Source organism: Drosophila obscura, unplaced genomic scaffold (assembly GCF_018151105.1).
Source record: "Drosophila obscura isolate BZ-5 IFL unplaced genomic scaffold, ASM1815110v1 contig_150, whole genome shotgun sequence".
Lineage (NCBI taxonomy): Eukaryota > Metazoa > Arthropoda > Insecta > Diptera > Drosophilidae > Drosophila > Drosophila obscura.
The window spans coordinates 2,334,348-2,358,148 of NW_024542736.1; the positions used below are offsets into that span (position 1 = coordinate 2,334,348).

The window sequence follows — 23,801 nt, forward strand, 5'->3', positions numbered from 1 at the left end:
CAGTGTTTGAACGTTGTTTTACATTCTTTTGTTACAGTGCTGCCATCTGTAAACATTTACGGTGCTGCCACTAGCTGCCAGGTAGAAATCATCTAGATTACATCTCTATGTAGTTGCCATGTAGAAAACAAATATATTTTTGCTACGGTACTATCGGTACGATATTTTTGTCGCCAAATATATCTACTAGAAACTAACAGAAATTCAAACAAGAACAAGAAGAATGAGCCGGGCAAAAGTGAAAAGTCTGGGCTGGATCTGAATACAAATCACCATAAACCATAACCTTATAGTTCGAGTTCTTGCAGAAGTCCCTAGATAATAAAGACAAGTTCTGTGTATCATTTATTTAAAAATTAATAGATTAGTTTTATTTGGATTGCGAATTGCCTTAGCCTAAATATTTTATGCACGTATGAAGGATACGAGAATCTGTAGGTACATATGTATATATATGTACATATGTATGTATGTATGCATGTACATATAGTACACAAGTCTCTCCACCGATATGATGTGTGTCAGGGTGTATACAAAAATGAACACCATCGATTTTTGCGCTGGCTGAGCAGTTGGCCTCTCCAATGAGGAGCGACTGCAGCTGTAAAATGGCAGAACTTTTCAAAAGTTTTTGTTTTTCTCGAAAGTTTTGTGGAATTTTGAGTTAGAGGACGACAGCGACGACTCTCTCTAGGACGCCGATCCGTCGGTAAGGTTGAGTTTCTCTGAAAGATTCACAGGACAATATACAGTTGAATGTAATTTATTTTGCGATCAGTACAGTGAAGCTCCATGCGATGGCTTCGCTACAGTTGAGTACAGGATTCAAAGAATATGATAGGTTATTTACGTATAGCATTTATTTACAGAAGCGAAGCTCTGGGTCGATGAGGCTTAAGAACTAGAAAGCATTGAAAAGCAAAACAAAACTCAACTACAGGTGGGTGTAGGTGTGGGTGTGGGTATGGGACTGTGGATGGGAGTGCGGCAAATGGAAGCGTGTCTTAGTCATGCTAATCGAATACAACAGAACTCTATTACCCTATGGAATAGTGCAGAGTAGGCAAATACGAGTGAGCGAACCAGTCTACCAGTCAGGATTTATGAAATGTGGATGTGGATGTGGGAGGGTCGGGTTAATAGACGGAATAGTTATAGCGACGCTTCTTGGTATCGGTCCCGTCCCTCAATGGCATGGACATGCTGGACCCAGGACCAAGAAGGGCCGTGTGCGAGCAGCTGGGCAGAGGAGAGCCCGGGTTAGTGGTATAAGTCGAGCTACGGGTATGAGCGCAAGCGGCCGAGACAGAGCGAGCAGTAATACTAGGGAATGCGTCGCTGGGAGGGCAAAGTGAAGCAGAGTACAAACCAGTTCCGTTGTCCACATGTCCGTTGCTGAGTGCCGTCCCTGAGACTCCGTTAACTCCGTTTGTGGCCGCGCCCATGAGAGGAGCGCTGGACTTGGTGCCTGTGGAATAGATAACGTGGTTAAAAATATACAGGCACACTCATGCGATTATGCTCACCACTCGACAGATAATTCCCATTGCTGCCAATCTCAAGGTCGCCGTTGGGCAGTGCCGCAGCGCGAATCGGACTGGCGGCGGCGTTGCTGTCATCCTTCACGCACTTGATGAGGAACAGCAGCGAGGAGCCCACCAACGGCGGCAGTCCAGCCAATATAAATGGAACCGTGTACGATCCCGTGCTGTCGAAGATCATGCCGGCCACGGGTGGCCCCACGGTGAGGGGAATGGAGCTCAGTCCCAGTAGGAAGCCAATCGCCTGGGTGGCACCCGACGGGCCACAGATCTCATAGGCAATGGGCCCCAGCAGGGAGATGAAGCAGCCATCGAAGAGGCCCATAACCAGGGTGAAGGAGACGAGCACCACATAGGAGCTGGTCAGTGGCAGCAGCAGCGTGACCAGGCCAATGGACACCAGCGACAGCTGCTGCAGATACATCCGATTCACGCCGGGCATGTCGGCAATGATGCCGAATATCAGGCGTCCAATGCCCGAAGTGATGCCAATGCACATGACCGGCAGATTGACATCCTCGCCCGGGAACGTTGTCTTCACGAACTCCATCATATGGACGTAGGGCACAAAGTAGCCGAACAGAGCCAGCGGCACGCAGAGAGCCCAGATAACGAAACGCTTGCGCTTCCAGATCTCCACGTTGACAATGGAGCGCAGGAAGAGGTTGATGCGCGATCGTCCTGGCTTCTTTTTGGGCGGCTCCGGCGGCGGATGCAGCGGCTTGTACACGAACGAACACACAATTATGAAGGCCGACATGAGACTCATTATCTGTGGAATATTTACAGCTCAAGGTTCGGTGAGAGAAAACTCTGATGCGAATCACTCACCCTGAGGGTGGCCTCCAGGCCATAGCCCACCAGCAGACTGTCCAGGCAGGGCGGCAGTATCACAGTGAAGACGCTGGAGCCAGCTGTCACGAAGCCGCTCACCTTGCCCAGGTACCGCTTGAAGTAGTGCCCCAGAATGGCCAGGGTGGGCGTGTAGGCCAGGGCCGCACCAAGACCAAACATGATCCCATAGCTGAAGTACAGGGCACTGATGTTCTCCGTGAAGAACGAGGAGAGCAACAGGCCCCCAGCCGAGAGAACTCCGCCAGCGAAGGTGGTCAGTCGGAGTCCGATCTTGTCCGTCAGACAGCCGGCGACTGTTGAGAAGAGGAATGTGGTGCCAATTGCCAGGGAGCCAACGAGAGCTGTAAGAGTATAGGAAGATACAACGTTTAATTTCTCAAATACTCCTAAAGTTAAGCCTCTGATCTGTCGGATTGGCTGGGATGGATGCAAATGCCTGTCAGCATATTGACCAACTGTCTCTTTGGCTCAGACCAGATCACTTTCGTTTGACAAATCGAATCTCACGCAAGTGCGGTTAATTGTGAAACGAGCTGGGGGCTGGGGCTGTGGCTCCGACATGTCTGGCAGTCAGCTGCGATTCCAGGTATCTGCTTGCCACTTCCAGTTGGATGATGTGATGGCTGGTAACTCGATCGGGCCACAGTTGGTGGGAATCGCGGGCTGTAGCATGTTCGTATGGGAATGAATTTGGATTTAAATTTTTGTCCGCTCGTCAATAATTTTCCGCTGAACTCTGCGCGCACAAGTGGGGAAAAATCGTCGAGTAGTTGTGGGCATCGGGTAAACACTTTCGTTTGTTCCACTTTGGCCGCTCAAATTGATATTCGATTGACAGAATCAGGTTAATTCTTTGTTCACTTCATCCCCAGCGCCGATCTAATGTTGAGATAAGCCATCACAACCGACTGCGAAGCCCCACACTGCCTCTGATGAGCAATTGTCATCATCAGCCGAACGAGTGGCCATTGTCCCAAAGTCCAGCGCGACGGAGACGCCTCAAACTCACTGCACAAAATAGTTTTCGATTGCCAACTAACTTGTAGTACAACTAGTGCCACTATCAAATTCAAACAAAACACGGGGTATTCGAAGGTATGACAAAATATGTATATAAAAAACTTCAGGCTGAAGTTCAAGGAACTTTCGTATCGCCAGTTCAATTTCGAAGAAATATGAACACAAATTACTGAGAATCCACTTGCCACACGCGTACTGCTAAGCGAAAAGCTTATCTCTAGTTCCGGTCAATTTTGAATAGAAAATAATTGTTTAGAACATGAAATACAAATTCTATGCCTAGTTCAGCTGTACCCAAAGTAAACACCTAAAATTGCAGTGTCTATGAGAACAATATTCTGGGATTCTATAATGGAATTTCACCTACTTTCGACGATTTATAAATATTTATTGAACATTCGATATGGCACCAATACCAGAGAAAACAGCAACGCAGGCAACAGAAACACATAAACATAATAATTCGTACAGTGCACACTCGATAGCAGGATCTAGTTAAGGGTTTGTCTGTCTGGCAAATGTATTTCCATTGCTTTAATCTCTCAAAAGTGCGTACAACCAAGTATTCACTGTAAGTGGAAACAATCTGCCACTCTCCAAGTCGAGCAGCAGCTATGTGCTCGTATCTCGACAAAGGCAACAGTCAATGTCAATGCCACAGACGATGGCCGCTGCCGCTGTTCGGTTGCATGCCACCTACAGCACTCCTCGCAGAGCTAGTCAATGGCATTGTGCCTGAGAGCCAGCGAAAGTGGCAGAGAGTGGGAGAGTGGGCGAGAGGGAAAGAGCTACGTAGAGAATTATTAGATAATAGCCCCAACGAATGCCTCTTGAACAGAAGCCAAAAATTCTAAAAAAGAAACCGAGACGGAAGAGATTACATGAGAGATATCTGGCGGCCGGCGTCTAGCGATTGTCTGTCTGAGTGTGTGAAAGAGGGAGGACTAACCAAAATAAATCAGAGTATTTTTAGGATGCCTCATATTCAATGGGAGGGGGGAGGACAGCAGCTAGCAACATGCAATACTCGTATCTGACGCAATATGCAACGGAATTGCATCGGCTCTGGCCAATGATTTATGGCTAATTGAATGATTGATCCTGACCTCTGGCAAAGTTCTCTGATATACATGGATAAGCCACAGCTACAGCTTATTGCGCACCATTAAGTGATTGTTATGTGCCCATAGAAGTGTATAATTGACGAATTGAAACTGAGGGATGGCACGTAGTGGACCGAGACTGAAAAGCGATAAAAGCCGCAAAATATGGCACACACAACACCTCCTAGAAGAGCCGTCGCGGACGGCTCAGGTTCGGATTACGTCAAGTTTTAATCATATTGCGGAACTAAAGCCAGTCAGCCGCTGCTTCTGCTACTGTATCTGCTCCGGCAGCTGCTCCAGCCCCATGCCGGAGGATCGCTGTCAAGCAGCGGCACTTGCTGGGCTTCGACGGCAGCAGCAGCGACAGCGGCAGAGCCAGTCGACCAAGTAACTGGGTCAGTGGCGGGTGCACTCTTACCACTCTTGGCTGGCTGCATGCCGTTTGGCGTCTTTGTTTGCGGATTTTGTCTTCTGCTTTCCGTGCATCTGGGTGTTGCGCCTCTGCCAAACGGTCCGTCGTTTGTCCGCCCCCATTGAGCTCCACGCTGCGTATGCGTAATGCAGGCCACCACCAAACCTTGACAGACACTCATAACCGATTTGAACTTTGCTCGACATTCCGCCAATCCAAACATGCGCACTGTCGCTTTAGGCCCAGGCCTAGGCCTAGGCTCCAGCTGATTTTGCCCCGGTGTCTGCGAGATGGTCCGGCTATTGTTTGACACGCAAAATTGTTCCCTTTATTTCGAGCGAACTCAACTCTAGCCGACTCCAACAGACTTGACATCGCCCTCGCCCTGGGCCGCGCCGGGTGTTGAATAATGCTTTGTGATCCAATCAACTTTTAGCAATTTAATTCACTTGATGTCGGCACGTTGGATTCCCATATCGTCATTCCTACTACGTACTACAATGTTTTATTGAACCCAGCAAAAACAGCAGCAACAACAGCAGCTGCCACGATTTGCGTTGAACGGGGGCAGGATTGGGGGTAAAGTTTACGCAGCAGCAATGCACTCGAAATGTCCGTTGAATTCGGCAATGATAAATATAATATCATGTCGGAAAAGCATGTCCTTCTTATCTCTTCGATGAATGCCTAGAAGGATGAATGCAATTAAACTTCAGGACACTTCTTTTTTCATTTAAAATATGGTAGCCACACATTAATTCCCTATCCATAAACCTATAAATATAATCCCATATTGCCCATAATTTAACTTGATAATCTAACAGAAATTCTGTGGCTTGAGCAGCTGCTCAATAATGGCCTATAAAAATATTATTCAAATGAAATGAAATCAAATCTTTGCGAAGCATTCAACTGCGACGAAGCAGAATATGAATATGAATACATTTTTGGTTTCTTCAATAATACGAATCAAAAGCTAAGACCCCCTCAGGGTGCTATCAAAGCCATAGAAAATATATTGCACATTATATATGTACATACATATGTACATACATATGTAGGTACAATATGTAGGCTGACTTGGTGCCTATACAGCAGATAGCGGCTTGAAAAACAACTGTCCAGTTCCCATCTAATCTCATTTGCGCTCTCCTTCTGCATAATTACAATCACAACGCCAGAAATTTGTCATAAATTCAGAATTAATTTGCCGCTGGCCCATCTGCCGTTGACTGAAGGGATTACGTCCGCAAATTGCTAGGTCTGTCTTGGGGCCAGCCCAAGACCCATCCACACCCCCCAACTCGCCATGAGACTCAGACTCACCCGCTTTACTGGAGGCCTCCGGATCACCCAATGCTTTGAGCCGGTCGCTTAACAGTGAGTGCAGCACGCCGTAGGTGTTGATGAAACCGAAGATGATGCCGTTGCAGAGAAAGGCACTGACCATGACGAGCCAGGCCCGGGCACCACCATCCGGCGGCTCCTTGCCGTGTATGTCTCGACAGCAGGGCGCTTCGATGTGTGTGCCGTTGGCAGTTCCGTTCCCATTCGCCTGGGACGGCGTCTTTGCCAGGCTCTTGCCATTGGCATGCACCTGGCCATTGCTGACGGCCGGCGATATGTGTCCGTTACTGGGCAGGATGCGACCATTCACCTGCTTCTGTGTCACGTTCAGCGGCTCGTTCTCTGCCATGGCTGCTGCTTCTCTTCCTGAGTGCTGACTGCAAATATGTTCAAGTGGGTGGATAAGTGTTCGAGTGAGTGTCAAGTATGCTGGGCGTAAATGTGCATCTTAATGCCATTGCATTGCACGCAAATATGCTGTTGACAGACAACTGCCGAAATGCTGTCGCCGCCCCCATTTACTGGAAAATTATCACAGACTGAGCGAATTGGCTAGCCAAATATTTGTACACTTTTATCTGTGTTTGCCACTCCCGCACATGGAAATACAATGTACGTTGCCAACACTCCAGAATCCAACTAAATGAGCCAGACAGCCAGACAAAGGAAGTAGTAGAAAGAAAGTATATATCGTATAAAGATATAAAGATAGGTAGCGAAATAGGCATTTAAATCTATCAAAGATATAATTATGGATCATCTGGGAAACTGCAAACTGAGGAAGGAACTGAGGAAAATGAAGCTACCAAGGATACGTACATCCTCTCATTATGTGCTCGAAATAAAAATCCTAAAATATTATTTGAATAAACCAGAATCAAGCATCAAAAAGTTATATCAAATTTCAGAATATTTAAAATAGTTTTATTTATAATTAATAATTTCTATTTGTAATTATTAATTTATTTATTTAGGTGGGTTCTACGCGTTTTCGAGTGTACAAAAATAATCTTGATTTTACATGGTCTGTTTCCCCTTTCGCGCCTTATATCTGGACAGCATTATATCACATTCTTTGGGTTGAACGAAATTTAGATTGCATTACATGCGATAACAGAATTACTGAATTTGTCGCATTCCAAAAGATATATAATATATGTATACTCGTACATATGTACTATGTAAATATGCATATGCATGCCCTTGCTTAGAGCACGGCGTTTACGTTTCTTGCCCCTCCCACGGCGGGGCAGACAGACAGCGGCAGCCGAAAAAAAAGATTTCGCCGACAAGCGAAAATTCAATGTAATGCGAACTGCTACACAGAATAAAAACCAAACCACATTTGTGCTCGACTATCAAAGAAATTCGTACTATCGTGCACGTGTCTGCTTGAATATGCGACGCACCGGCGGGCCGGCAACCCAAAGGGTGGGGTGGGGAGGGGTCACAACCGAAATCGAAGGTCACGTCACTGGCTGCCATTATGCAACTGCCAGGGAAAAAGTGCGACAGGACGACAAATGCTGCGAAGGCGTCTTTACGTACATTTAAGCCCGGATTAACTCCGAACGTAAGATCCGCTTCAAGACTCCGGGGCGAAGACACTAAGGGAATCGCGCACTCAAACCGCCTGCCACTGGCCGAAGTGGTGTCGTGTCGTCGAGACAAAGACAGAGACGGAGACACAGACGGAGGCACAGACGGAGACTAATCGAGCGAGCACAGCACACAACCGACCGCTTGCGTTGTCGGCAGCGGAATGAAGAAAAATTGAATTATTTTCCACGAGCTAGTTGCAAAAATGTTCCGATACTTCGGCGTTCTCTGGCGTAAACAAATTTCACCTAGGCAACGACGAAGATGGGCACAAAAACAAACGAGGCGCTAAAAGCTTCACCAGTTCCCAGCTCCCATCAGCTCTGGGTCTGAGCGATGGATAGAATGTCGGGTGTATAGTTTTGGGCTGGCCCAGAAGCCCCCAGAGGCCATCTCCAGTGGCAGACAAAAGACAAATCACATGATCGACAGACCGGTGTCTATTCAATTTGGACGCAACGGAATCGAAAAAGGCCTCTAATTGATCAATTCCCAGAATTAGAAACTGAAGCATCTCGGGTGGACCAGAGGCCACTGCGCAGTGCCATCAATTGGGAGGTGACGTTGACTTCGACAACTCTAAAGTGAGCATATCCGTTGCCGTCAAAGAAAACCCGGCGTCCGATGCCGCCTCTTCACAGGCGCTCAACAAGTTGACCCCAACTGACTCATCCGGCGAATTGTTCTGTCGCTCCCTCCTTTCGCCCGTGGCACTGGCGCCGGCGCCGACGCTGAAGCTGGATCAAAAGCCCGTAGTACAGTGGCTTCGGGTTCGAGTATTTGAATATATTTTGACTGGACTCCCGGCTGGGAGCAAAGGCCGCATGTATTAGACACAACACAGAATAGAATATAAAACTTACGTGTTAGTGGAAGAAGATTTGTTTCAATTAATTTATAATAATACTAACTACTGATGGCTCAACGGTTTCACATGATCTCTGGAACGGCATCAAGGGACATGGCTGTGACTGAAGCTGTGGCTGTGGTTATGGGCAGCGTCGACTCCGGCTGGTCCAGAATCAGCCTTAGGTTTTTGTCCGGCCAGTCAAACTGCAGGCGTTGGCTCAGCTCGGTGTTCTCGTCCAGATTTGCATTGCGGAAGTCCTCCATCATGCGCGGCACGAGGTCATTTGGTATAAGCACCTGAATCCAATAGCCCAAGACGCCGTATGGCTCATGGACGTTGACAGCGGCACCGGTCACCGTCTCAGCCACCAGAGTCAAGGCCAGATGCTGAGCCTTGAAGGTGAAGTGACGGCCGTGGCGTATGCGGTCCTTGATGGCCAGCAGCAAGTACTTGGCCACAGTTGGGGCCAAGGTTATTTCGATGCCATCCAGTGAAATGCAGTCCGGTGCCTGGGGCTGAAAGTCAAGGGGACAGGACTTGTGCAGGGAATTGCTGCTGAGCGACATCGATTGGGGAAAGCTCGGCTCCTCACGCTTCATTTGCGACTCCGTCATCGGTCGATTGTTCTCCTCGGTGGCACACCGTTCGCTCAGGGACTGGAAATCGACTTCCTGCTTGATGGTCGGCTTCATTTCCTTAAAAGTGAAATCTGCATTAACACCCGCCAAGTCGGAGCCTTGCTTCTCGAGGTCGTCTTGCAGATTGATCAACGTCTCGGGGAACAGCTCGAACACACTCATCGTTCGGTCCATGTTTGTGACCAGCCACTCGCCGCCAGTCTGGATATCCTCGCGCAGGAAGTTCAAAACACCGCGCCCGTTCCAGCGCGAAGCTTGCTCCAGCTCATGCTCGAAGACGCCAACAATCTGACAAAAGTCCACGGTGCCAAACGGTGTCTCGATGCAGCCCAGCTGAGGATCCTGTGCGACTAGCAGACTTTGCAGCATGGAGTTCTCGCTGCCATCCAGACTCTTGCGCCAGGGAATGTTGTCGCCAAAGCACAAGCCGTTGCCAGTTTGGAAACAGTACCGGCCAATGGCCTGCAGCAGATTGGCTGGCCATGTGGGTGGCCGAAGAGGCTTCTCCGGGCTATCCTGTTCCTGCTGCAGCTCAGCCTCGGTCTTTGCCAGCCGGAACGTCAGCTCGAATCCCATGCCAGACCGATGCGACTGCTCCTCCTGCAGATGGACACGCTCGTCGCCGTGCAGGTCGCTGAGACCAAAGCTGATGTAGTGCCAATGCGGAGGAACATTCTTCTCGGCATCTCCTTTGTTGTTGTACATGCTGATGTAGTCCAGCGGATCCTGGCCTCCCAGCCAGTACTTCAGCAGCGTGGTCACCTGCAGGGGGTTCGGCTGGTCGGGATACACCTGCAAGAGGTGATCTATGATGGCCTTCAGCCCAGGAGGCGGCTTCACATCCGGTTTTTTATCTAAATTTGACGCAGACATTGCATTAAAAAAATGAAAACAACAATACTAGAGATGGGTAAAAAGGATCGCTCCAGTGAATAGGTCACTGGGAAGGGAACAAATATCCAGGTGTCACAGTTAGTTACAGTGTAGCTACCGTGTAGTTACCATGTAAAAAATAAAAATTGTTGTTGAGTTTTTTTGATTAACCCTTATTTTATAAGTAATCCAACAAATGGGAGTCTTTAAAATAAACCAGATTGTAGAAAATTAATTCATCTATCGGATAAAATTATACTTTTAGTTGTTCAATTCCTAACTAGCTAGTTATATTAAATCGAATATCAAAATTGATGAATATGATTTTCCTCGGAATATTTATGGTATATTTTGAAAATGCCAAGGTATATTTCGGATGGGCAGGCAGTATATTTGATCGATAGGTCGCATCGGACTATCGGTTTTTACTGTCACAACGGTCACACTAAACGCTATTTATTAAAAAAATTTGCAAATTTAAAAAAACGCAAAACGCACAAAATGGAGCCTTATGATGTCGTTGTAAACCAGCCCGTCGTCATAGATAACGTAAGTGGAAAGTAGCACATAGATCGTTGTCCCTAGGGCTCCGTACTTCAAGTTTCCTGCGATTTACAAACCAGTGACATCACCTACCTACTGCCCGTCCCTTTGTCAGTAAGCTTTTTCAAGCCGTATTCAGGTGGTGGCAACCATGACTAATGCAGGAACATATTTGGACAACCACACTTAATTTGCTTTTATTTGAACATTTATAATTTTGTATACATCTCCGTCATTATCCTTTGATGCCACCGTGCATGCGTGTGTTTTCGCAAGTTTGTGTGTATGTGTCGGCTGCTTCATCGTAAGAAGAACGTGTCATGATATCTGCTGTTGCGCTCCACCATTTGGAAGCCCCTGCCCAAAGTCGAATGCCTGCCATATTCCATGGGAAACACCAGCGGCTTACTCTCCTGATGCCATGACATGGGCATGCTCAGCAAATCCGGTTTGACGGGGCGTCTTCCCGTGCGTACAAAACTCTGCGGACGTAGCAGTTTGTCATAGGGGTCCCGGTAATAATCCCTGTGTTTCTGGCACTCCATGTAGAATGAGTCCACGCCGTACAGATCCTGGTAGTTGACAAACGACAGTTTGGGAAGTTTGGGAGCAAAAGCAAACAGCGATTCGCGTGTTTTCCGGCAACTTTTCGACACATTCCACATCTCTACTTCGGGAACTCGGGAGGACATGGCGATTTCAAAAATAAATAAATAAAGAAAACTTGAAATTTGTAGTTGACTGTAAACGTTTGAGTTTAGAACTGACTAAATTTAATATACACATATCTTTTTCCAGGGCTCCGGTGTTATCAAAGCCGGCTTTGCTGGTGAGCACATTCCAAAATGCAGGTTTCCCAATTAGTAAGTAGAAAAGTCTGAATGGTAAAAAGGAAAAATCTGATTGATTGTGTGTCTTCCGTAGCATTGGCAGACCCAAGCATATTCGGGTAATGGCTGGTGCCCTGGAGGGCGACATATTTGTTGGTCCGAAGGCGGAGGAGCATCGCGGTCTGCTCAGCATACGGTATCCCATGGAGCACGGCATTGTGACGGACTGGAACGATATGGAGCGAATATGGAGTTACATTTATAGCAAAGTAAGATCCATTAGAGTTAGTCGGTTTAGCGTATCAAGCTGAGCTTCACATCCATTCGCATTTAGGAACAACTAGCCACCTTCACGGAAGATCATCCGGTACTGCTCACAGAGGCTCCACTAAATCCACGCCGCAATCGTGAAAAGACTGCCGAATTCTTCTTTGAAAGCATCAATGCACCTGCGCTGTTTGTGTCAATGCAGGCAGTCCTCAGTCTGTATGCCACTGGAAGGGTAACTGGCGTGGTGCTGGACTCAGGTGACGGTGTGACGCATGCGGTTCCCATCTACGAGGGATTCGCCATGCCTCACAGTATTATGCGTGTGGACATTGCCGGTCGCGATGTGACGCGGTACCTGAAGACACTCTTACGCCGGGAGGGCTTCAACTTTCGGTCAACCGCCGAGTTTGAGATTGTGCGCTCGATCAAGGAGAAGGTCTGCTACTTGGCCACCAATCCCCAGAAGGAAGAAACTGTGGAGACGGAAAAGTTTGCATACAAACTACCCGACGGCAAGACTTTCGAGATCGGACCGGCACGTTTCCGGGCCCCGGAGGTGCTCTTCCGCCCGGACCTGCTGGGCGAAGAGTGCGAGGGCATACACGACGTTCTAATGTACTCCATTGAAAAGTCGGATATGGATCTCAGGAAAATGCTCTACCAGAACATTGTCCTCTCGGGTGGCTCAACTCTGTTCAAGGGATTCGGCGATCGGCTACTATCCGAGCTGAGAAAGCATTCAGCCAAGGATCTTAAGATCAGGGTAACTATATCCAACTGGCATGCTACTTGTCTGGTATTCACACCTCTTTTGTTCCTCAGATTGCCGCGCCACAAGAGCGACTGTACTCCACATGGATGGGCGGCTCGATTCTGGCATCGCTTGACACCTTCAAGAAAATGTGGATATCGAAGCGGGAATACGAGGAAGAGGGCCACCGGGCCGTGCATAGAAAGACTTTTTAGCGTGTTTATTGACTTAAACGCAGTGTGTGAAAGGCTTTTTAAAATCTATATCAAACATCAAGTAAACGTAACCCGTACACCATACCCCCCCAGAGATTCGAAGCAAATTGTGTGTGTGTATTTATGTCTTACGCATAACAGGGCGCAAAGTATTTAAAATGCTATTTATTGAAACTGCTTCTCAGCCTAGAAAATAAAGTACTAAAATTTATTAAAAAAAAAAAAAACTCCTCCAGCTGTACCCGATTACCGATTGGACCGACAGATCGCTGGATAGCGGCTGACTAAAAATAAATCAATAAATCCCATTTTACCGCACTGAGCTCCTGCAATTAGTCATGTCCCCGAGCTCCAAGCCAAGTCGAGGCGGAAACGCTCTCTCTCTACCGCGGGCGCAGAGAGCTCGCGTGCTCCAGTGGCAACGGGCACTCTCTTAGCTGGGAATCATTTCAGTTGGCTTTCAGTTGTTTAATCGTTTGGTTGTGTCGCCAGCCGTCGCCACGACAACGACGCTTCAGGTTTCCACGATTGTGTTGCCAATTAAAGAAGACAATGAAACCCGCCCGAACAGCTTGAATTGGATATTTTGAGCTTTATTTTGGATGTGGTTGCAAGCGAATCAAAAGTGCAACGTTGTGTGACCGAAGTACGAAAAGCAAATTGAAAGCGAAAACAAATATAAGTCAAAATGGCTCAGGTTGTGGCTGGGCATGAAACTGAGGTAAGTCTACAAATATTCCTGACTATTACGCATAAAACTAACTCACACACTGCTGCCCTTGATCTTCCACATATTCCTGTTCATAAATAATTTATTAATTTGTGTGAGCCGCTGCCGCACTACCAGCACATCCCATCTCCATTGGTATCCCCCTGCCCAGTAATTGTCATTCCATTCTGCTGTTGCTGTTGCTGCTGTTGTTGTTGTCTTTGTTCTGACTGTTGCCATTCGTGCTGCAATTAAATATGATATGTACGCAACTCGTTTGCCTCATGCACCTTAAACTCTAAACTGACTGACTGACGAGCCGTGCGAAAAACTTTTCAAACTTCCGTCTGCTGTTTGTTCCCATATTGATTTTCTTATTTAAACACCAATGACAATTATAGATGCTATCCTTACCATCATTTGTATGTTATTTGTAGTATAGTGTACGCCTTTTTCTATTGCAGCAACCCGTTAAGAATGCATGGCAGGTAATTCAGAATTAACTTTTGAGTTTCAACTAAATCATCCTTGCTCCCAATGTTGTTCCCCCTTTGGTTAATTATATTGAGTAGATGATGTTCTGTGTTATCAGCGCACAAGACTCGCACAGATAACGTCTAACTATTGAATCGATCTACCAGAATCAGTCGTCACTCTTAACTCAGCACTTGGTCTGACAAAATGGTATCGTTCTTCGACAATGTATCTATCGTTCATGTTCCACATTTTAAGTAATTTATACATATATGTACTTGCTGATCTAATGATAGTAAACTTTCCATTATTATTTCAGATGAAAGCCATGGATGCCAATCGGTATGCGACAAAGAAGACGATCGCCCAGGGCATGCTGGATATAGCACTGCTAACTGCCAATGCCTCCCAGTTGAAGTACATCCTGCAGGTGGGGGAACAGCATCAGTTTTACAAGCTGATGCTGATACTGATCAGTCTGTCGATCGTGATGCAGGTGAGTTTTGCCTATCCTGCTTGGCATGGGGTAGTAACGGCCTCGTTCTTCACATGTCCCCAGATACTGTCGGGTGTGCTAAGCCTGTCGCTGAGTTTGTTGCGCGACTGCCGACTCCACCAGCCAGAGTTTCACCAATCGGCTAATGTTATCAATCACGTTCGCACTGCATTCGCGTTTTTCACAACGATGCTAAATCTCTTTATCTCGGCCTTCGATAGTCGTCTGCCCCCGCCACAAGGCGACCTTCTGAATAACGTGAATTAGTGTGGGGGGGCCCCATAAAGATCCTTAGATTCGTTTGCTTGATTTTAACAAATCTCAATATCCATTTTGACAGCTTTTGGTTGGAATTCTGTTTGTGGCCATCGGCGGTCTCAACATTAACCGGCAGAAAGATCAGACGGCGGCGATCATCTTGAACGATATCATCTTGGTGGTGATATTCGTGATATCCGTTCTGAATGTAATCATTTCTGGGTTTGGCATTGAGTACTCGTCACAGCCGCTCAGACTCCTCGATCCGCATGCAAAGACACCCTAGAACTAAGAAATATCCAACGATTTACATTCCTGTAACATTATCATAAGGCTAACTAACCATGTACTCTGTAAGATTTATAAGAAAATAAATAAATGTATGGACAGATTTGAATATATGAAACTTCTTTACCTTCTCATGCAGGTGGCAGCTGGGATTTTGCTAGTCATTCAATCGCTTATCAGCATTCACAATGCAAAGGATCGTTCCATTGGGTACACCATCAATTATTTCGTAGATGCCTTTATATTCTTCTCCGTGTTCTGTGACGTTATGAAGATGAATTTCGGACTAGACCCGGCAATACCCCTCCTACAAAGCAAAGACGATGTCGAGGTTTTTAAACCTTAATAATTTCATATCTGCGTAGGCTAAGGTTTCAAATTTAAACGCTTGCCACTTTACAAAAAACTAAATCTTGCATTGTTAAATTTCAAATTTTTGGAATTTCGTATATTTTATAGATCAAGCTTTATCGTGATATTAAGCATTCTTTATAGAACTTTAAAAGCGACTTATTTTATTTTGGCGACTCTCCCGATGTCGCGCCTTGAATCTGGAGATGGGTGAGCATAAGAAATTGTTGCATCACTATTTTACACGCCGGGGGTGAAACCGTTATATCGGTTAAAAAATTGTACTTCTCGCTATACATTTAACGTCAAATAGGAGTTAAAGTTATATTTACGGTATGTGCAAAGTGTGTAGTAATCTGATTAATCTATCTGGTCAGTGCTGAGGGTGCTAGCTAGCTAGAAATATTAAACGGAATATCAAAATCGAGGAATATCAACGTTAAATGTTTTGAAAAAAACTATCGATACTATCGTAATAGTATCGGGCTCAAATAATTATTAAAAAACCATTGAAACCTATAAGGAACTTGTCCATTGTAAAAATTAGATGCCACCTGTCGATTTTTTTTAGAAATTTGTCTTCGTATTTTATAGCTCGATACTATCATGATAGTCTCAAAACCATCGATAGTAGAGGCTATCAGGCAAATATCGATACTATCGATAGTGCCCTCTTTGGTTTGACACCTCTAGTTTACACATTAAGTCCAAAAATAATACGTACGCGCCCGTGAATCATAGCCGCCAGCAGCAGCCAGGCCAGCCAGCCCCTCGTCCAGCGTACAGAAATATAGTGTACATACAGATATATAAAAAGTTATTCGCGTAAATATTACACGTACGCTCGTCGTGGCCCACCCCTGGATCCCAACTGTGCGCGAGACGAGACCAGACCCGCATCCGCATATTGTTTTAGTTTAGTAATTGTTATTTCTGTGTAAAATGTTCAGTTTTCTGAAGCGCGAGCAGAAAAACCAGGAGGTGGTGGAGAATGTGATTGGTGAGCTGAAAAAGATCTACAGGAGCAAGCTGCTGCCCCTGGAGGAGCACTACCAGTTCCATGACTTTCACTCGCCCAAGCTGGAGGACCCGGACTTCGATGCCAAGCCCATGATACTGCTGGTGGGGCAGTATTCCACGGGCAAGACGACCTTCATTCGATACCTGCTGGAGCGAGACTTTCCCGGCATTCGGATTGGTCCGGAGCCCACAACAGATCGGTTTATTGCCGTGATGTATGATGACAAGGAGGGCGTCATACCCGGCAATGCTCTGGTGGTGGACCCCAAGAAACAGTTCCGTCCATTGTCCAAGTACGGTAACGCGTTCCTCAATCGCTTGCAGTGCTCCAGCGTGGCCTCGCCGGTGCTGAACGCCATCTCCATTGTGGACACGCCCGGCATCTTGTCCGGCGAGAAGCAGCGCATCGATCGTGGCTACGACTTCACAGGGGTGCTGGAGTGGTTCGCGGAGCGCGTCGATCGGATCATCCTGCTGTTCGATGCCCACAAGCTGGACATCTCCGACGAGTTCCGGCGCTCGATCGAGGCCCTCAAGGGACACGACGACAAGATTCGCATCATCCTCAACAAGGCGGACATGATCGATCACCAGCAGCTCATGCGCGTCTATGGTGCGCTCATGTGGTCCCTGGGCAAGGTGCTGCAGACGCCGGAGGTGGCCCGCGTCTACATTGGCTCGTTCTGGGACCAGCCGCTGCGGTTCGATGCAAACCGACGGCTGTTCGAGGACGAGGAACAGGATCTCTTCCGCGACCTGCAATCCCTGCCCCGCAATGCCGCCCTGCGCAAGCTGAACGATCTGATCAAGAGGGCGCGCCTGGCCAAGGTGCACGCCTTCATTATCGCTGAACTGCGCAAGGACATGCCCTCGGTGTTTGGCAAGGACAGCAAGAAGAAGGATCTGATCAAGAACCTGGGCCAGGTCTACGATCGCATTCAGCGCGAGCATTCGATATCGCCCGGCGACTTTCCGGACATTAAGAAAATGCAGGATGTCCTGCAGCATCAGGACTTTACCAAGTTCCATTCGCTCAAGCCCCATCTTCTGGACATTGTCGACAACATGCTGGCCAAGGACATAGCGCGACTCATGGAAATGATACCCCAGGAGGAGATGACGCTCGTCAACGAGCCCATCGTTAAGGGTAAGTCATCCAAGTCATCCATTCCCGGTTCCCGATTTCCGATAATTTGCCAGTGCGAGCAAAGTGCACAGCTCATTTAGCCTCCACGTTATCACATTCGTCACGCTGTAATTATCGCACTCTCTGGTGGGTCCCCTCCCCTCCCATTCCCAGTGATATATGTGTGGATATACTCATATGTTTAATAGAAAATATTTATGTAAATGTCGTGAGATTTTCCAAGAGAATTTCACTGGTGTTTTTCCTTTCCCAGAGGCAACAGATTGCGCGTGCGCGAATGTTGCAGACAGAAAGAAATACCCAAGTTAACCCAGTTAGCAAATAGTATGCCAAATTGCAATGAAAAACAAGTTTTGTTGGCACAGTCAGAGAGAGAAATACATAGATACTTTAGAGAGTGAGAGAAAAACATTGAGAGTTGGAGGCTGTATCTGTTGGAGCTGTACAACTGTCGAGGAAAGCCTAGCCAAAAATGGGCATTTGAAGACTCACTTTCATGGTTCATCTTCCGAGAGTTTTCCCTGGCCCACATCCACATCCACATCGCAGCTTCCTATTTCTGTTTTGCGCGGTTATGCAATGCCCTAGCATACGCGTCTCTATATATAATTTTTATATTCATATACGAATAAATGTCTGTGTGTCTGCTATATAAACAAAGCGATAAGCGCTGCCCCACAAAACTGATAAGCAGCATAGACTCGACTCGGGGTGCTTGCTTCGCGTTTAGGTGACATTCACGCACTTTTTTCCAGTGCAAAATCCCCCTGCAGCGCTTCCCCACTGCCACCCCCAAATTCAGTTGGCAGCAAAAAGTGCACATAGACACGTACTATGGCCCACATCATATCTTGCTTAAATATTGTAAAGTGATAAGCAATTACTTGGTGACTTGAAACTAGGCGAGTACTCACTCCATGGGGCGTGGCAGTCGTGGCACGAGTATGTCAAAATAATTATCAAAGCAGTCTGCGCTTTCGTCATTTCCTTTCCCCTTTATGCCTTGTACCTTATATTGATAACAGAGCCAACCTACTACTACTGGCTGCCACATGATGTAAGCATTGGAAAATATCGATGGAGAATGCTCTCTCTCTGTGTTAGCGGCAAGGTTGTTGTTGTTGTGTGCTGGTTGTTGGTTCTAATTGGGTGTCCGGACTCGGGCATGACTCATCCGAAAACTAGGCGTACAGTTTGAGCATGATAAATATTTTACACTTGGTTGAATCACATCTGATGGCAGCAGCAGCAGCACCACCACCACCAGCACACAAACGCATCCAGGCAACCATGACGTCTATATGACCACGCATTCCCCCATTACCCATTCCCATTCGGAATGAAACTCGAACTAAAACGCCCAGCAAAAGCACAAACGAATCAACAAATGAAGGAGAGGGAATAAAGTTTTAATCAGAAACTAGACGACGCCTTGGCCTGCGTACTTCAGAGGCGTCTATAATTCTATTATATTCATACACATGAGCAGTCTACTATTCCACTGAAAGGTAATTCCATTTAAAGTAAGCGAACTGGCGAGCGACCGGTTTACTTTCGACCTGTGAACTTTTGCGTGTGTGGCGGCGGGCAGCCAACAGTTCCAACAGTTCAGGCGTAGAGTTCAAGGCCTAATTACACTTTCCCAGCTGGCGGGGAGCACCTGTTTGTGTTCTCCCCATGAATGCGTTAGTGAGGCCAGTAGGCCAGTCGGAAAGTGGTTTGTTTTTCAAACCTTATCGCGTTGCCAGGCACTGTTATATATACATTTGTATATAATGTAGACACAACAGTATAAACAGTCTTCTGTTAGATAAAAATCAATGTAAGGCCAAGTCAGTGGTGCCATCATCGGCTTTTTGCTTATCAGTTGCCGGGTTCTAGCAACCTTAAAAAAACGAAACTGAAAAAAAAACCTGTGCAGCCGTCGGGACGACTGCTCTAATTTTCGTTTATCTGTTAAGTAAATACGTGTGTGCCATACAATTAAGTAATATTTATGACACAGTGGCCACTCACACAAGTGGAAACTTGTGGAATATTCTGTGAATTTCGTAGCAGATTTGATCCGAAAATAAAACCACAAATTATTAGGCTACCTCAATGTTTCCTTGACTACTTTTGATAGGCAGCTAAAAAGGTCCCCCCATCCACAGAAGGGAGCACAGTAAATAATTAATTGCTAAAAAGGCAAAGCAATTAAAGTGGAAAAAAATTATTATATTGAATGGAAATATGGCCTGCCTTTTGGGAGATGATAGGGTTTTATACAAATGATTGTCTGCTGCATAAGCTCCATGCGTCAAGCTGCTCAAATAAAAGCCCCAGTCCCCAGATCGAGGCAGCAGATCCACACCCAGACCCGCTCCCAGTTTTAGCTCCCGGTAAGCCGAACCGGTTACTGCCAGTTATGTATGTACATATGAAATGTACTTTTGATGGCGTTGGCAACCTGAGGCCGCGTATCAATTGGCCACTACTCACCGTAGCTGACTTGGGGCGTGTGGCATTAAGTGGATCATCCTCTGGTCTAATCCACAAAGAGAAAAATATAGAAAGAAAGAAACTGAGACGGGGGCGCTTGCATAGCAAACGAACCACAACTAAGTGCAGGAAGAAAGCATTTACCCGAGAGTTATTCCACAATAATATGGCCATTGTCTGTGGCGAAACTTATCTGCAACTGTGTCTCTGGCTGTGTGTGTGGTTTGTGGGGCTGCTGATCTTTTTAGTTTGGCTGTGGCTCTGAGGCTGTGTCTGTGGCTGGGGGCCACTTGAGTGGCAATTTAATTCAACTATTAGCGCATTTCTCATGACCTTGGACGTGTGGAACTGTGGAATCTATGCAAATACCAAAAGAAAGTCCAAAAATGATCAACTGATGTCATGGGATAATTATTTCTGATTTCTGACCGAATGTGAATGTGTCATCGAAATTAGTTAATGTTGCTCCCCGCACACACACACAAACACACACACATACACACACTCGCACTCAGTGTCAGATTCACATTCATTGGCACTCGAGTGAATGAACTCCTTGTTTATTATTACACCCAGAGAAGAGGAGAAGGCGCCGCGCCGCGCAGCGTCAAGACAATGACCAAACCAAACCCCTCCCTCCAAAAGGGAACGAGAATGCGTTGATAAAGCGAATCACGATCAAACAGCACGAAATCAAAGTCAAGAACGCGTGAACTCTAATTTATTTCTAAATAAATGTCTTCGTACGTACAGAGACTCACATATCTGTGTGTACTCTCCCTCTCTCCCTCTCGCTCCTTCGCTCAGTAGTTTAATGTTTTGTTCGATTTTCTGTGCATTTCCGTTGCTTTGTTTTTGGGATAATTGACGCGGACACAAGTATTTCAATTACACAGCCAAACAAGAAAGAGAAAAGTAAGCGATAAAAACGTAAAAGAGACAGTGTACGCTGATAGTTTTTGTCCCACACATAATCATTCATTTAGAAAACTGATCCTAGAACTAATGTGGATCAGGGGTTCGTCTTTCATTTGAGTCATCCAACCCAACCGGCACCTGCTCATGAGGTTAAGGGGGGTGGGGCATCACATGTTTAGCAATATGTCGCTAAATAGTTTATACACACACAAACACACACCCATACAGCCACACGATCTTGCAGAAATAAGCTGTTCGCTTGCTTCGTTCCTTTATCTTCGTTTTCGCCATTGGCACACTAATTTTTGTTGGTTTTTGAGTTTTTGGTGTTTTTTTTTTGCCATGTCCGCGTCGATTATTGTATACGCCCTGCTTTGTCACCCACTGTTGCCGCACCGGGGAGATCATTGGGGAGATCTTCCATTGTGAATCCCTTTGAAAATGTTCCCTGCTCTGTCAACGTTCTTTCTCGTTCTCTTTCTTGCATACCAAAGTGGACTCAGACGAGGATTTCGATCTGGCTGACGAGCCGGATAATATCCTGAGCCCCAGCTCACAGAGAGCACTATTTGCGGATCGCTTTGATCGCTGGCTGCAGAACCTGCGCCAGCAACAGCACCGGTTGTTCAGCAGTTGTACTAGTAGGGTGGGCCATGTCGAGAACGATAAAGAGATCGAGCCAGCAGCCGAGCCAGAAACAGAGCCACAGGCAGAGACAGAGCCAGAGAAGGAGCCAAATGCAGACCCTGAGGCAGGTTCAGAGCAGGAGGCAAAATCTGAGCCTGAGCCAGAGACAGATCCAGATCCAGAGACAAAGGCAGAGGAGAGGCAGAGGCAGGGACAGACATGGATGTAAGCACACACCTAGTTGTATGTAGATCTCAAAGGCAGAGTGGCCTTCTCAATTCTCAATTCTAGTGTCTGACAACAAGACGCCGCAAATAAATTGAGCAAAAGATCAAAAGTGGCAACTTCAAATAATGCAATGAAATTCCACTTGGCCGCATGCACCGTATGCACCGCATGCAACAATCTCAATTGGTCGCCTGAATGCAGCCATTCAGGGGCAATTGTTTGCCATTTTCCGTTCGCTGTTTGCTGTTTGCTGTTAATGTAGGTAGGCAAAGTACGTTCTTAAGTCGGTCAGTCAGAAGACCTCAATTGGAGCCAAAACGATCTGAAGGTTTTAATTGCTTCAAATTGAATGTGTACGAAGTACTGCGACTATGTGCACGGCGACGCACCGATCTGCTTAGACTACTTGCTTAATTAGTGCAAATTTATGTGGAGACAAGCCCCAATCCCCCAAGCCCCCAGGCTTAGATTGAACAAGACTGAACCGAACTAAACTAAACATTACTTTGGATTACAGGTGGTGCCTTCGAGGGTGTCATCGACGACCACGTCTCGCCATTCGGCTACATGAAGGGCGAGGGCATTGATGCCGGCTGCGGAGAGCACGAATGGATTTGCAACAAGGATAAACCACGCACAGACACCATCTTCGAAGGCCTGAGCCCGGTCGATGGCAAAATATCCGGTGCCAGTAAGTAGACGACGCGAGATGCGAGCGCCATCGAAGGCAATTCCTAATCAATATCCCTTGTTCAATTACAGCTGCCAAGCAGGAGCTAATCAAATCGAAACTGCCCAACTCGGTGCTTAGTAAAATCTGGAAACTGTCCGATGTCGATGGGGATGGCTTCCTGGACGCTGAGGAATTTGCGCTGGCTTTGCACTTAATCAATGTCAAGCTGGAAGGCTGTGAGCTACCCACAGTATTGCCGGAACACTTAGTACCACCGTCGAAGCGCTATGCCTAAATACATACCCAATAATATACAAAACACACACAAATCAATCGAAGACGTCGGCCAGCTGGCCAACTCCCACGATGCACCATGTTCGATTCTGCCTTTTTATATGTACTATACTCGTACTCGCATAAAACTGCGCCAACTGCTGGGTATTAAAACACACACACACACACAAACACAAATGGCAATGCAAGCATTGCAATAGAAACAAATATATATATACATATACATATATATATCAATCATAATAGATTCACAGAATTTACACAATGCCCACATCACATGCATATTTTTGAACAATCGACTGTTATGTCATGCAATGTGGAATGTAACGAAAGGATCCGATCGGATCGGATCAGATCAGATCAATTTAGTGGATTTATAAAAGAGAAGTAAGTGTGTATATGGGGCCCCCATACCATGTCGTTCGTTGTTGACTTAAGGAAAATATAATGAAGTGAAGAAAATTATTCAATGCCAGCAAAGAAAAACGCATGAAGTTAACGTGTAAACAATATTTAGGTTAAATATCGATCGTGCAGCAGCTTGTAAGGTTTTCTAATTTTGCAACCGAACCACTTTGGATATACGTACATAAATGAACATAAATATTTTATATAGAAATATACAATTCTAGAATGTGGGCCAATCTTATTTGCAATCTTATTTATGTTTTGGAAATGCTCCCCCACTCATCTCCTCTCCACAAGGAATGATAAATGTTGTGCAATTAAAATATTGGTTTATTAAATTTAATTATTTAGTAAATTAAATCTATTTAATTTAGTAAATTCTTGAATATTATTAAATGTTAACTTAAAACTGATTGATAAATTGTAAAAAAAAAACCTTAAATAAAATGAACAATTTTTGATATGCTCGATATTATAATATTGCAGGACCTACATATGTACCTAAGTATGTACATATGTACAGATAAATATGTGTTATTCATCATCAACAATGTTGCCATGCAGTATAAGTATTCTCAG

The 23,801-nt window shown here is 46.0% G+C and overlaps 6 protein-coding genes and 1 long non-coding RNA gene across 12 annotated transcripts; 3 read left to right on the top strand and 4 right to left on the bottom strand.

The window, feature by feature from the left end:
- Positions 1-348: 348 nt before the first annotated feature.
- On the bottom strand, positions 349-7,972 carry LOC111082371 (monocarboxylate transporter 10). 2 transcript variants are annotated; one of them, XM_022378590.2, is made up of 6 exons: positions 7,830-7,972; positions 6,261-6,658; positions 2,373-2,737; positions 1,527-2,313; positions 1,370-1,468; positions 349-725 (listed from the first exon to the last, which is right to left on the bottom strand). In XM_022378590.2, exons 2-6 carry the CDS (start codon positions 6,628-6,630, stop codon positions 691-693), a joined length of 1,656 nt encoding a protein of 551 aa, XP_022234282.2. In that variant the 5' UTR covers positions 6,631-6,658; positions 7,830-7,972; the 3' UTR covers positions 349-690. The 2 variants fall into 2 exon arrangements, with proteins under 2 accessions (XP_022234282.2, XP_022234275.2); XM_022378583.2 differs by lacking the exon at positions 349-725 and having other exon boundaries at positions 824-1,468.
- Positions 7,973-8,651: 679 nt separating this feature from the next.
- Positions 8,652-10,274, bottom strand: LOC111082396 (suppressor of fused homolog). Its single transcript, XM_041596468.1, has 2 exons — positions 8,744-10,274; positions 8,652-8,687 (listed from the first exon to the last, which is right to left on the bottom strand). Exon 1 carries the CDS (start codon positions 10,239-10,241, stop codon positions 8,811-8,813), a length of 1,431 nt encoding a protein of 476 aa, XP_041452402.1. The 5' UTR covers positions 10,242-10,274; the 3' UTR covers positions 8,652-8,687; positions 8,744-8,810.
- Positions 10,275-10,660: 386 nt separating this feature from the next.
- On the top strand, positions 10,661-12,911 carry LOC111082406 (actin-related protein 1). Its single transcript, XM_022378620.2, has 5 exons — positions 10,661-10,790; positions 11,583-11,647; positions 11,709-11,883; positions 11,949-12,647; positions 12,707-12,911. Exons 1-5 carry the CDS (start codon positions 10,743-10,745, stop codon positions 12,848-12,850), a joined length of 1,131 nt encoding a protein of 376 aa, XP_022234312.1. The 5' UTR covers positions 10,661-10,742; the 3' UTR covers positions 12,851-12,911.
- Positions 10,956-11,555, bottom strand: LOC111082472. Its single transcript, XM_022378694.2, has one exon. It carries the CDS (start codon positions 11,474-11,476, stop codon positions 11,084-11,086), a length of 393 nt encoding a protein of 130 aa, XP_022234386.2. The 5' UTR covers positions 11,477-11,555; the 3' UTR covers positions 10,956-11,083.
- Positions 12,912-13,256: 345 nt separating the features above from the next.
- Positions 13,257-15,435, top strand: LOC111082417 (ninjurin-1). Of its 5 annotated transcripts, XR_002608736.2 has the most exons (5): positions 13,257-13,571; positions 14,024-14,047; positions 14,353-14,529; positions 14,870-15,140; positions 15,215-15,294. XR_002608736.2 is itself a non-coding variant. In XM_022378638.2 (4 exons), exons 1-4 carry the CDS (start codon positions 13,539-13,541, stop codon positions 15,071-15,073), a joined length of 438 nt encoding a protein of 145 aa, XP_022234330.1. In that variant the 5' UTR covers positions 13,258-13,538; the 3' UTR covers positions 15,074-15,179. The 5 variants fall into 5 exon arrangements, 4 of the variants coding, with proteins under 4 accessions (XP_022234330.1, XP_022234323.1, XP_022234339.1 ...); XM_022378638.2 differs by lacking the exon at positions 15,215-15,294 and having other exon boundaries at positions 13,258-13,571; positions 14,870-15,179; XM_022378631.2 differs by lacking the exon at positions 14,870-15,140 and having other exon boundaries at positions 13,305-13,571; positions 15,215-15,435.
- Positions 13,761-15,824, bottom strand: LOC121405543. Its single transcript, XR_005968638.1, has 3 exons — positions 15,203-15,824; positions 15,131-15,138; positions 13,761-15,075 (listed from the first exon to the last, which is right to left on the bottom strand). It is a non-coding gene; the product is annotated as an uncharacterized LOC121405543 (long non-coding RNA).
- On the top strand, positions 15,518-22,930 carry LOC111082387 (EH domain-containing protein 1). The gene is made up of 4 exons (XM_022378601.2): positions 15,518-15,636; positions 16,377-17,593; positions 22,365-22,538; positions 22,610-22,930. The coding sequence occupies exons 1-4, from the start codon at positions 15,611-15,613 to the stop codon at positions 22,813-22,815; spliced, it is 1,623 nt and encodes a 540-aa protein (XP_022234293.1). The 5' UTR covers positions 15,518-15,610; the 3' UTR covers positions 22,816-22,930.
- The last annotated feature ends 871 nt before the right edge of the window (positions 22,931-23,801 follow it).